Source organism: Triticum dicoccoides, chromosome 4A, assembly GCF_002162155.2.
Source record: "Triticum dicoccoides isolate Atlit2015 ecotype Zavitan chromosome 4A, WEW_v2.0, whole genome shotgun sequence".
NCBI classification, from domain to species: domain Eukaryota; kingdom Viridiplantae; phylum Streptophyta; class Magnoliopsida; order Poales; family Poaceae; genus Triticum; species Triticum dicoccoides.
In genome coordinates, this window is record NC_041386.1 from 661,898,261 (window position 1) to 661,911,294 (window position 13,034).

The 13,034-nt window shown below is 49.0% G+C and overlaps 1 protein-coding gene and 1 long non-coding RNA gene across 4 annotated transcripts; both read left to right on the plus strand.

Moving 5' to 3' along the window:
- Positions 1–3,224: 3,224 nt before the first annotated feature.
- On the plus strand, positions 3,225–5,204 carry LOC119289619. 3 transcript variants are annotated; one of them, XR_005141558.1, is made up of 2 exons: positions 3,225–3,399; positions 3,735–5,204. It is a non-coding gene; the product is annotated as an uncharacterized LOC119289619 (long non-coding RNA). The 3 variants fall into 3 exon arrangements; XR_005141559.1 differs by having other exon boundaries at positions 3,750–5,204; XR_005141557.1 differs by having other exon boundaries at positions 4,786–5,204.
- A 980-nt stretch (positions 5,205–6,184) lies between these two features.
- LOC119287807 (probable sulfate transporter 3.4) lies at positions 6,185–11,185 on the plus strand. Its single transcript, XM_037567423.1, has 7 exons — positions 6,185–6,792; positions 6,983–7,031; positions 7,120–7,565; positions 9,395–9,502; positions 9,623–9,739; positions 9,830–10,520; positions 10,632–11,185. The coding sequence occupies exons 1-7, from the start codon at positions 6,415–6,417 to the stop codon at positions 10,844–10,846; spliced, it is 2,004 nt and encodes a 667-aa protein (XP_037423320.1). The 5' UTR covers positions 6,185–6,414; the 3' UTR covers positions 10,847–11,185.
- Positions 11,186–13,034: the final 1,849 nt, after the last annotated feature.

A 13,034-nucleotide genomic window follows, 5' to 3' on the forward strand; every position in this document is an offset into this window, starting at 1 on the left:
AGAACATGGCGCCGTCGACAACACCCAAGGATGCAGGGAGGGCACGGAGACCGCTCTGCCAAACGGGTTCAACGCCACATTCAGCAGGAACAGGTACTGCCGGCCTTTGGCACGGGTCGAGAAGGCTTTAAAGCCGTCACAGAGCTGGACCTCGACGCACACCCAGGCCCGAAGCTCAGTCGTGCACGGCCACCCGTGCGTGTCGGCGAAGTGGTCCAGGAGCGCCGCCGTGGAGCGAGCGAAACCGCAGTCCGCCTGCGGGCAGTAGCACGACATCGTGAGGGCACGCCTTGAGGTGGCGGTGGGGGGGGTCGTAGTAGGTTGGCGTGGTGGTGCAGCAGTGGGCGGCGTCGGCGCACGGCACCCGGATGGACTCCATTAGCCTCTCCAGTGCGATGTTCCAGTGATAGCCGCTGGTCAACCGGACGTGACACACATGGCACCTCCTTGCAGCCATCATCTTGTCGCGGCACCGCGAGCATATGGTATGACAGAAGCCACACTGCACCCGAGCAGAAATGACGTTCCAGTGTTATTGGTACACAAACTTGTGATGGATCGGCCTAGCATGGACGACGAGCGTACGCACTTGGAAGACTGGTGGCTTGAGAGGGAGGTAGCAGATGCCGCGGTTGAGTGTATCGGCGTCATCCACTATCACAGTATCATGTTTGCAAGCGCCATGCGCTTCGCTGTCGGCTCCATCGTACCTGGAACCCGAGATGGTCGTCGTTCTTGTTCTTCTTCTCTTTTTTTCCCCTCTGGAAATACTAACCACATCTCCTCCCTCTTCGGTGGTCTCGGGCCAACACCTTGAATTTGGAGGTGTCACGGGCGCTCCTCCTGATGCCACAAACCCTCGCCACCGACTACCTCACACGGATGGCCGTCCTGTCCCGCATCCTGCCTTGTACCGCAACACCGACACCAGCACCACCGATCCCCGTTCCCGGCGCCACCCTGCCATAGCAAATTAAATAGGTACATAAATGCTTTCATGATGAGGTTTATTTGTCATGATAGGTATATGCACGTGCGTTGCATCGGGCATTAATTTTTTTTAAGCGACAGGGGAACATATGGGCACACATCATGATGCAAATCAAATAACAAAAAGGAGATTATGTTTTGGTTATGAAGCATAGAACTTCTGACAACTTTGTCCTAAGATATACTAAAGCCAAAGAATATCATAGAGGGAAATCAAATGATCTGAACGACATGATGTTATTTCACAAAATAAGTTAAATGTACATTTAAAATTTAAAATTTTCAATTGGTTATCTTTACATGTAAATGAAAAGGTGGGAGTCAATATTACAATACGTTACCAAAAATGTTCCTCTACGAAAAATTATCATGAAGAATCACCTGCCAAGAATAAAAACTAAGAGCAAGTCTGCAAAATAACAAATTGTTAACAGTATGTTCAGTAATATAAATCTCACTGTTCTTGCACACCATTGAGACTTGAGAGCATATCATTTTTCCCTTCAGACTATACTCTCGTCTATGAACAGAAAAAGAAAATCATAGAAACTAAATTCAAGTCTGCAGAATAACACAAATCATCACTAACAGTTCAGTATCATGTGAATGGAGACATACCATACCATCCTTTTTACCTTCTGACTGCACTTCTATTTATGAGAATTCCAGTAAGTAGATGGGCAATTTAGCAAAATACAACCATGGGAATATGGGAAGTCGTATAAACTGAATAATGTAGATAATATCACATGTGCATTATTGGCCTCTAAGATGGAACAAAACTGAATACTACCGAAAACAACACACAAATCTGACTGACACTTTTAAAATTTCATCTCTCCTATACTACCTAATAAATTCAAGTTGGGTGGCAACGCACGGAGCTCACTCGCTCGGAACCGGCGAGGAACGCCGCCGCCAAGAACTTGGAGTTCAAGCCCCGCCGCTGGACCTCCTCCCGCGCCTCCTAGATCATCTCCACACCGTCCCCGGAACAGGATCCGACTCCTACTCGCCTCCTCAGCCGGATCTGGCCGGAGATCGCCGTCGCCGCGCCCGGCGGCGCGCAGCAGCGTGGCGGTGGGTGGCGGGGCACTGGAGGCGGCGCACTGGAGGTGGGGGGTGGCGCGCAGCAACGTGGTGGCGGGTGGCGGCGCACTGGAGGCGTGGGCGGGGTCGTGCGGGTGGGGGGTTCTTTTTTATTTTCTCTCTTCGTTAGGAATGTAATGCGTACTTTATTAGTATGGAAGGAGATCGGTGGGAGAAATAAATCGGAGAGGGAGGTGATTTGTTTGGAAGGTGATCTTCTGTATATGGTATTATTTTTGAATTCTTAATTATCAAATATTTACATGATTAAATTGAATCGACACCTGACAGATCAAGCACGAATATATGATAACTAATCTGATGGGTTTATGTGGGTGGTGAAGCGAAAAGGCAGGTGGGAGGGAGACGAAATAAAACCAGCGAAATAAAACTAAAGAAAGTGGTGAGACGAAAAAAAACCAGCAAAAAATTACCGGCGGACTATTCACCAACTGCTCTATTAGGAGTAGAGATAAGGAAATGATTTGCAATATTAATCATAAAACTGAAGTTTTGCTAGAGTTTTGCTGCAAATCCGCTAGAGCTTAATTATTTCAGATGCGCCCTCCATTGATGTACTATACATAAACTATAGCTTATGCACAAATAGATGCCTAATTATCTAACTTGAGATGCAATCTCACAAGCACATGCATGGCCATATGAAGAAAGATACATGGGGTTTCACTACTGATTGCCTACTTGTTTTGGTCACGTTGGGGAGACCTTGCCATCAGCCTTATTGTGGATATCTCCCCAGCCACTTTCCACTTATGCCAAGACGCTAGTGACCGTTTGTTACCGAGACAAATTCTGAAGCTACCTCGGCCAGATACACGTGCCGGATACGCCGTAACGGCAAGTTTCTAGCAGAAAAGCCATGTAGATTATTTCACCTAGCTATATACAACTTCTATTACCTGGCGTTTCTGCTAGTTTTGGTTGCCCCCTTTTATGCCTGCACCCATTTGAGGCTGCATGCATTGCTGGCCGACAGTTGCATGTTGCCAAATATACATGACCGGCCACGCTAGCATCACATGCGTCTTTGGCCACAATTAGCTAGGGCTAGCAACAGGTGCTATTTATATGCATGTAATTATGTATAAACGGCCAACTTGGCGAGCCACTTGAGTTTCCTTTGCTCATGCGTTTCAAGATGGGCTCTCAACGTTTGCAGGAAAATCTAGGGCAGGCAGGCACTATCCTTCTCCATAGGCCACCTTTCGACGGGAGCTAGCTAGCTAGCAAGGCTATGCATCAAATGCATCGACTCCATGGATAGTTGGCCGGCAGCTCCACTCTGCCATGGAAATGGAAGTAAGTGATGGGGCTTTTAAATACCTAGTCACTGAAATATGCACATTGCTAGCTGTTGTTGTCATCATCATGGCTCTTGGTGCTCCTGTCACAATTCATGGCTCAGAATCTAGTAGCTTGTAACATGTGTCAAGAATGTGATTATGTCAGTATGCATTTTTTTTTCCTTCTTGTAGAGGAGTAGTGTTTACATATAGACTGTATATGCATATTCCCTACAGATTAGTGCCTACGTGTACAGAATGGATATGATCAGTTCTGTTGCTTTCAGGAAAGACAAATTAAGTTGGGAGTTAGGTGTGCACCTAATTAACGGCTTGCTTACACACGTATAGTTTGCCTTTTGCCAGATGCCAGACATGTGGGCCCAGTCATGCACACGTGGAGCAGACGTGTCACCTCTCAGGATCATTCCCTCCTGCTTATAGTAATACTCAAAATCAGCCACATAGTCATAGTAATAGTCATAATGGTCACCGGATATACACAACCGTTAAAATTGGGTAACCCACTGAGTGCAAAAGTGAACCGAAGAACTTATCTCCACCAATTAACTTGCACCCATTCCAGAATCCATCATCCATCATCCAAGGAGAAAAGATATTCACCTTCCACCAAGCCTTCTTTTACATGAATCTGCCCTTACCATTACTTGCTTGTGTTGATGGCAGTCTATTCGACTTAGCTGGATTCGAAACATGGGATATTTATATTTTACACCGTAGATTCGAACTAAAAAAGGTGATCAACTAACTAGTAAAAATTCCTCCAATGTGGGATAAAGGAAAATGGATTTTCACTTTTATTAGTTATTTGCAAAAAAAAGTATGATCCTGACTGAAAAAGCGATTTTTTAAGTTTCCTTGTTAACTAGGAACATGACCAATAGTTTCCAGTTAGCTAGGTTATTTGTGGTAACTGGATTGTTTCATCTAAAACTAATACTCCCTCCGTCCGGAAATAATTGTCATCAAAATGCTAAAAGATGGTGTATCTAGACGTATTTTAGTTTTAGATACATCATTTTTTATCCATTTTGATGACAAGTATTTTCGGACGGAGGGAGTACTTTGTAGAGTGCTCGAATCAAGTTGTGTTGATTTTTATACCCACTATTTCCTTGTTTGTAAGGTTAATCCATAGCACCTCATAAGTAGTCCTCCACCGAGATATGTCACTTCTTTTATACTCTTTATGTTGCAAGGAATGTTTCGAAGGCCTTTACAAGATATTTTAGCCATACTACCTCACGTCCAATACTTAGGAAGCTAACTTCAGATCTTTCTCAAGTACAATTGCTTTGTACCGTGTGTTGGTTGTGTACCATTTCGCCCTATTTCGGTAGTTTCAAAGCTCGCACTTGGTTAATTTTGGCCTAATTTGCAGAAAGAAGTATCATGCTCAATCCTTCATTGTTATGCCAAATAGTTCCGAGTGGTGGTAAATGACCCATTTCTTCAACAATGCACAAGGGCGGTGTGCGGTCATTCGTCGCACCGACGACAACATAAAGATGATGGATGCAAGCTTCTCTTCTCTGGGAAACACACGGAAGATAGATTCAAGTTTCAAAGAACGAAAAGGATGATCCTGTCACATTTCTCTCTATTTCGCCTCATGCACCTTGCTCTTAAGGCTCCTAAGCTTTTTGGACATTGACGGTATTTTGTCCTTTTTATGTATGCTTTGGTATTCTAGCTCGCTTTGGTAGTTGAAGGCACTGAATCCTGTTGTCCTATGGGAGAATATCAGGTCCCGCGCGACCTCTGCAATCGATCTAAGATTCGATTATCAACATCAATGTTTATGGGCCTACACATAACTATGGTACATCGGGGGTGTTTCTACAAACATTGTTGTTAACCGTTGGATCTCGAGATCAACAGTTGAGCACCTAACCCTTTGTCCTATCTCGAACACAACCAATCTCTGTGTGTGTTACCGTGCGTCTAGGCGGGTACCTTGGTTGTATTTACGCCCCTAGCTCCTTTTAATCGCTAAATAAAATGAATTATGTGATGATTCTGGTTGTTTACTCTTGAGGATGAAGCGCCGACCTTGAACCCTGTTATTTAAGGCCATTTACTATATGCAAACCAAAAAAACATAAACGTGTGTGGGTAGAATACATTTTTGGTCGGAGTATAATTCGGTTTTGATTCCAGCGCCTCCGTATCGTCGGCCGACCTCGAACCCTGTTATTCAAGACCGTTCACTCATATTGTTCATCAAACAAAAAACATAAATGAGCAGTACTACCAATTAACCCGACCTTAATTATTTATTATATATATACTCCCTCCGTCCGAAAATACTTGTCAGAGGAATGAATGTATCTAGACGTATTTTAGTTGTAGATACATCCATTTTTATGCAATTCTCCGACAAGTATTTTCGGACGGAGGGAGTACAAACAAAAACATAAATGTGTACCACACTGGGTATCTCGCAAAAAAAAATGTGTACTAGGTAGAACACGTTTTTGGTTGAGGCAAGTATAATTCGGTCTAGATTCCAGCACCTTTGTACGCCAATCAATACGGGCTAAACGCCTTCAAAAAGAAAATCAATACGGGCTAAACTGTTTACCAGTATAATCCGAGCGGCCGGTGATTTTCCGGTGTGTTTCCTGCGGGTAAAAAGCTCAGGCCTCGGTGGCTAATTACAGCGCCCGGTAAATAGTAACCGGAGGGGGGCCCCGCCCAAATTAACCCAACCCTGCCCTACCACCCCGCCCCACGCCGGAGGCGGACGCAGAGGCCGAGGCAGAGGCAGAGTCGCCTTCCTAATCCGCGTCGAGGAGGGAGGGAGGGAATCCTCGGCTTCTCCCGCGCTCTCGCCCCCGTCCCGCCCCGTGCCTATAAAACCCGGCCATCCTCCGACGACGAATCCATCGAGCAGCAACAATCCCAATCCTCTGCTTAGCCGTCGACCTCGTCCTCCTCCTCCCCTGCGCCGGCGGTTGCAGGGAGAGGGCAGGGGATTCACCCTAGCGTGCGCACGCCCGGCCCAGCCATGGTGGTGAACAACAAGGTCGAGACCCTGGCGTTCGACCTGGAGGCGGGGCACGGGCCCGGGGCGAAGCCGGCGGCGGGTTCGGCGGCGCGCCAGCAGCAGCAGCAGCGGCCGGCGGGGATGGTGGCCGTGGAGCTGCACAGGGTGTCGGCGCCGGAGCGGCGGACGACGGCGCGGGCGCTGGGGCAGCGGCTGGCGGAGATCTTCTTCCCCGACGACCCCCTGCACCAGTTCAAGAACCAGTCGCTCGCGCGGAAGCTGGTGCTCGCGCTGCAGTACTTCTTCCCCATCTTCCAGTGGGGCTCCAACTACAGCCTCCGCCTCCTCCGCTCCGACGCCATCGCCGGCCTCACCATTGCCAGCCTCGCCATCCCCCAGGTAATCCATCAACCCGTCCATTGATTTCGCTAGCTGCCTCTCGCCAGGCCAGCGCGCCTTCAATTCGCCGCGCCATTTTTAGCACCTTCCCGTTCTGGTCCATGGCCAAATATACGTGGCCGCCAGCTGCAAGTTTCCTCGATCGGTCGACATTAATTTCTTTCCTTCTCCTCCATGGCGCGTCGTGCAGGGCATCAGCTACGCCAAGCTCGCCAACCTGCCGCCCATCATCGGCCTATGTGAGTCTCACACGCCTCTGCTCCATAATTCAGAGTCATTCATGACGGGGAATTAATGGCTGACTGACGAGATTGTTGGCGCATGCAGATTCGAGCTTCGTGCCGCCGCTGATCTACGCGCTGCTGGGGAGCTCGCGGGACCTGGCGGTGGGCCCGGTGTCGATCGCGTCGCTGGTGATGGGGGCCATGCTCCGGGAGGCGGTGGCGCCGGAGCAGCAGCCCATCCTGTACCTGCAGCTGGCCTTCACCGCCACCTTCTTCGCCGGCCTCTTCCAGGCCTCCCTGGGGTTCCTCCGCCTGGGGTTCATCGTCGACTTCCTCTCCAAGGCCACGCTCACCGGGTTCATGGGCGGCGCCGCCGTCATCGTGTCCCTGCAGCAGCTCAAGGGCCTCCTCGGCATCGTCCACTTCACCACCCACATGGGCTTCGTCGACGTCATGGCCTCCGTCGTCCGCCGCCACAGCGAGTGGCAGTGGCAGACCATCGTCATGGGCGTCGCCTTCCTCGCCGTCCTCCTCGGCACACGCCAAATCGTAAGTTACCCCACCACCTATGCTGCTCTGCCTCTGCCTCTGTCTCTGTCTAGCTCATAGCACAATGTTTAGCTCCAATATAATTTAGCCATATTTAGTTGCAATTCTCCTAAGTAATAAAACTAATTAATTACATATTATGACATTAACCATAGCTAGTTTCAGTTTTACTAACCATAGAAATGATTAGGATTAGGATACATATATGCATCCCTTTTCTTGTTTCTTGAAAACTAGTAGAAAAGAAAAAAGAAAAAGGCAGGTTTAGTCATCATTTGCCAATTAGTGGGCTAATGGTTTCTAGAATTATTTGACCATGGGCCAGTATGGACAGGTAGCAACTAGGAAAGGTAGAATTTTGCATAAAGGGGAGGTGGTGATTAAGCCCATAAAAGTGGGGCAGTACAATGGAGGGACCCAAAGGGTGCTTCCCACTAACAAGGAATTTCACTCCACTCAAACATAGCTAATGGATAACAATTAGTGGCAGGGTGATCTTAAGCACCTAGCTCCTGCTTGTTGGGACCTGACAATGCTGGGATATCATCTTTCCGAAAGGAAAAAAAAAACATTCTTATTTCAACTTGACTTCATCACAGCAATAAACGAATCCCTTAATTGCTTTACTTTAATTTGTTTCCTCGGAACAACATTCGACGGTATCCGAAGTACACTCGAAATAGGTATATCATCATAAGAATCATAAGAAAGAAATGCCCTATGATTAATTGGAGAGCATGGCTAATAGCTTGGTCCAATCAGTTAGAACTTTTCAAACTCTTTCAGTTTGTCTAAATGCTAATAGTACTTTAGACTGTCCTAACAAGAGCTTTTTTAGACTTGCTTTGTTTAGCTGAACAATTGGTATGATCAGAAAAGCCTAGTTCCTCCCTATGGGAGACCTAACCTTCCAAGATATCTGAACGACAATAGACTGAAACATGGTGCCAAAAAGTGCCTGTTGGCCCTAGAGCATATGCACTTTGAAGATTGTATATATATGATTGCTAAAGGCAGTTCAAATTAGTATAGTCCTCTTCATTCAAACAAATCAGTACTATCTACGTCCCTTTCTCCTTCACAAAAGTGTCACTGTTTCCTTCAGCAAAAAAAAGGGCAGATTAAAGATTCAGTCATACCAAACATATATGTTTTGAAGCCAAACCTAACCTGTCTGAGCAGTTTCAGTTTGGCCATGCACATACAGCTGCCATGTTCATAGCTTGCATTAGTTTACATAAACTCTGCTAGGCCAAACGCATCAATCAGTTTGGAGTAAGACGTGTGTCATTGTGTGTGGCCTTGGTTAGAATCTATTCTGTAATGGCCGGTGACCCTTTGCAGCCTGCCCCCTTTTCCCTTTTTGGGAGAATGTAGCGAATTTGGTCTCTGATGTGTCACCTGTTAAGCGAGTAGTTGGTCACAATCTTTCCTCATCTGCATGGTATTTTCCTCTGTAAAATCTGGAGATGATGATTGACAAACACCCCCCGCGAAGCCGTGATAACGCGTCGCGAAATCCTGATTGACAAGCGGGCCATCGCCAGTTCGCGTGATGGTTTTCCGTTTGCAGCAGAGTTGGTTAAGACTGGTGACGGTTCAGCGCTTGACATGAGAAGATGGGTAACTTGACAGCTTAATTTCCACCTCAAAATTGCCCATGTATGATAAGAAAAACTACTGTAGTAAATTTATTTATGAGGCAAACGGCTGTCCTGTTTAAATTCTTCAGTTAGCCTGTCTGCAATTTGTTTTTCTCTTGCTCTCAGCAATATCAATCAGATGTAGTACTGACCAATCACACATTTTTACACCTTGTTCTTCTGCAGAGCGCTCGGAATCCAAGGCTTTTCTGGGTGTCGGCGGCGGCTCCCCTGACGTCGGTGATCGTCTCCACCGTCATCTCCTACTTCTGCAGAGGCCACGGCATCAGCATCGTAAGCACGACATTTTTCTTCTTCAGTAGCATCTCTGACCGTGCTTCAAGCTTGAAAAATCAAAGAAACATTCATAACCCGTCCATGATCAATATGCAAAATGCTGTCTTTGTCGCGCAGATCGGCGACCTCCCGAGGGGAGTGAACCCTCCATCCATGAACATGCTCGTCTTCAGCGGCTCCTACGTGGCTCTGGCCGTCAAGACCGGGATCATGACCGGCATCCTGTCCCTCACCGTAAGACCAATCAATCAATCAATCTCTGAAAATGTTCAGGTCAGTTTTGTTGCAGCGTTTTGATCTGACGACGATGTTGGATGTTTGCAGGAGGGGATCGCGGTGGGCCGGACGTTCGCGTCGATCAACAACTACAACGTGGACGGGAACAAGGAGATGATGGCGATCGGGGTGATGAACATGGCGGGGTCCTGCGCCTCCTGCTACGTCACCACGGGCTCCTTCTCCCGCTCCGCCGTCAACTACAGCGCCGGCTGCCGGACGGCGGTGTCCAACATCGTCATGGCCGCCGCCGTGCTGGTGACGCTGCTCTTCCTGATGCCGCTGTTCCACTACACGCCCAACGTGATCCTGTCGGCCATCATCATCACCGCGGTGGCCGGGCTGATCGACGTCCGCGGCGCCGCCAAGCTGTGGAAGGTGGACAAGCTGGACTTCTGCGCGTGCGTGGCCGCCTTCCTCGGCGTGCTCCTCGTGTCCGTCCAGGTCGGCCTGTCGGTGGCCGTGGGCATCTCGCTGTTCAAGATCCTGCTGCAGGTGACCCGGCCCAACACCGTCGTCATGGGGCTGGTCCCCGGCACGCAGAGCTACCGCAGCGTGGCGCAGTACCGCGAGGCCGTGCGCGTGCCGCCGTTCCTCGTCCTCGGCGTCGAGTCGGCCATCTACTTCGCCAACTCCACCTACCTGGTGGAGCGGATCATGCGGTACCTCCGCGAGGAGGAGGAGCGCGCCGCCAAGGCCAACCTCTGCGCCGTCCGCTGCATCGTCCTCGACATGAGCGGTGAGTCTGTCTTTCATCTTCTCGGGCGCCCGCGCCTCCATGGATCGCCATTGTTGTTTGCATCCAAGCTCCAAGATGGATTCACTGACGAACGAAGTTGATTGATTGCAGCGGTGACGGCGATCGACACGAGCGGGCTGGACGCGCTGGCGGAGATGAAGCGGGTGCTGGACAAGCGGGGGATCGACCTGGTGCTGGCGAACCCGGTGGGGTCGGTGACGGAGAGGATGTACAACTCGGTGGTGGGGGAGACGTTCGGGTCGGACCGCATCTTCTTCAGCGTCGCCGAGGCCGTCGCGGCGGCGCCGTACAAGGCGCAGCCCTAGACGCCGCCATACACCAGCAAGCAGTAGGGTGCATAGATGAAGAAGAAGAAGAAGATTAAGAAGAAGAAGAAGAAGAATTAATCAGGGTGCAGATCAGTGTTGGTGTGCTTGATGAAAATTACTTACTCAGGATGCAGAGTGTGGTTAGGGTAATTAAGTAAGGCCGGAATAACGGCGGTGCTGATCTCTCTTCTCTTCACTCCCGTGGAGAAGAGGTTTTTGTTTTTGGATGAAGAAGAAAATGTACCCCTAATCAGCATGCGCGCGGTTGTTGTAGAAGGAGAAGATGTAAGTTGATGCAGATGTAATCAATGGAAGTTGGTTAAATTTCGTAGTATACATCATGTCCAACTCATTCTTACCGCTTGCTCGGTTGGAAGGCGACGGTAAATCCCCTGCGAGTCAAAATCCCCCTCAATCCACTCCAATCTTCTTCAAGAGTGCATGAGCTCATAGAAGATCATAGAAGAGTTGCAACGGTCAAGGGGTAACCTTGTCAACATCGCCGATTGTAGGGGCAGCAGGCCGACAAGGACTAACTAGGTCTCCGAGAACATGTGTAGTGGTGCCTCTTTTCTTTTTCAGAAAAAGTTCATTGCCAATTGTCACGTTTTCAACTTCACATACAACCTCTCGGCGTCATAGATGGCGACAATATGTGATGGGAAGAGGAATGGGGAAAGGAAGGAAAGAGAAGGCGACCGATGGTCGATAAGGCAAAGTTGAGTGCATGCATCCCCCTCCCCCGCCCCCCTCCACCCACCCACCAACACAAGCGTGCATGGTCTTGAGTTGAGGTTATCTGCGATGACGCGGCAGGGGGGGGGGGTGATGAGAGAGTGCAAGTGAACATCGATGGCAGGGGATGGTAAGTTGGCAACAGTGAGGGCAGTGGCGACGTCAGGCGATGCATGGAGAAAGGTGTGTAGGGATGAAGAACATTGAGAGGAAGGGGCGCATGTATTTACACGCGATAGTTCGAGGCTTAATGTCGCCTAGAATATCTTGCTTTTCTTTTATCCGCCTTCGTTTTATGAACAAAGCTTGTTTCTTTGTCTTCCATAACAATCACATTATTATATGTTTCATAAATGATAACTGTGGAGTGTTCGTTGGAATGTTCTTGCAACGAATTTGTTGGTTGATGTTCGATATCCTGGCATGAATTGCGGTGCAAAGGTGTTCATTTTTTTATTTGGTTCACAATTTTGAATGGTCAATAATTTCGCAAATCAATCCGCAACAATCAGCTTATAAAAATACATCAGTCTCGCACCCTTTCATCACCTCACAAAAAATGCCATCATGTGACACTATAGCACCAACATAATACATGTGGTCACCACTGCATCCCTGCATATGTGTGGGTCAATTTGGAGATAACACATAATTATAACGGACCTTATCCCTTCCCTGCTACAGTGTTGAAGGGCGATTTCTGAAAGCGCTTGTTCGATCCACCTCGCCGTCGGTGATTTGCCGGTTCCCTCTCCCTCCGGCGGCCGCTGCGGCGGCGGGAGGGTGGGGGGACCCCGGATCTCGACGTGTATATAGCGGTAGGGTCGAGTAGGCTTCCAGCCGGTGGCGTTCAGGAGATGGCGGCGCGGTCGGAGTGGAGTTTTGGGGCGGCGCTCGTCCTCTTCGGTGGTGGGGCTCCATGGAGATCCGCTGCGGTTCGGCTGCCTTGTCCACGCTCGCAGTTCCTCGGAGCTGCTGTGCGTGCCCTTCCATCACCGGAGTCCGAGGAGCGGCGGATCCGGACGTTTGAAGAAGCTGAAGGAGTTGATGGTGGTGAGCAAGGCGATGGCGTCGGCGGAGCAGGATGGAGGCTCTCCGGAGCCGAGGTTCGACGACTTCCCGTCCGCAGAGGGGCTTCTCCCGATCCAAGGTTTGAGTGGAGCAGCAGCGGCGGCGCGCCATCGGCATGTCCTGGTCGTCGGCGGCGGCATCGAGATCCAGAAGGGCTTTTTTGTAATTTTCTCTTTGTTCTGGATCGTTCTGTAAGAACCTTGCTCTAATATTATCAGCTCTTTTCCCGCAAAAAAACACATAATTATAACCCCCAAAAGGATCCATCAAAATACCAAATTATAAATAAAAAAGAAAACATACATCATCATCCCCCCCCCCCCTCAATCCCCCACACACACCAAACCATATTTAGTGAAATCTCAACAACACCAACTAT

Bases quoted from the DNA above. Each gene is read 5' to 3' on its own strand.
- LOC119287807 (XM_037567423.1), top strand. From the start codon at position 6,415: ATGGTGGTGAACAACAAGGTCGAGACCCTGGCGTTCGACCTGGAGGCG. The intron at 6,793-6,982 runs GTAATCCATCAA...CGCGTCGTGCAG, and splicing joins CCAGCCTCGCCATCCCCCAG to GGCATCAGCTACGCCAAGCT. The intron at 7,566-9,394 runs GTAAGTTACCCC...GTTCTTCTGCAG, and splicing joins TCCTCGGCACACGCCAAATC to AGCGCTCGGAATCCAAGGCT.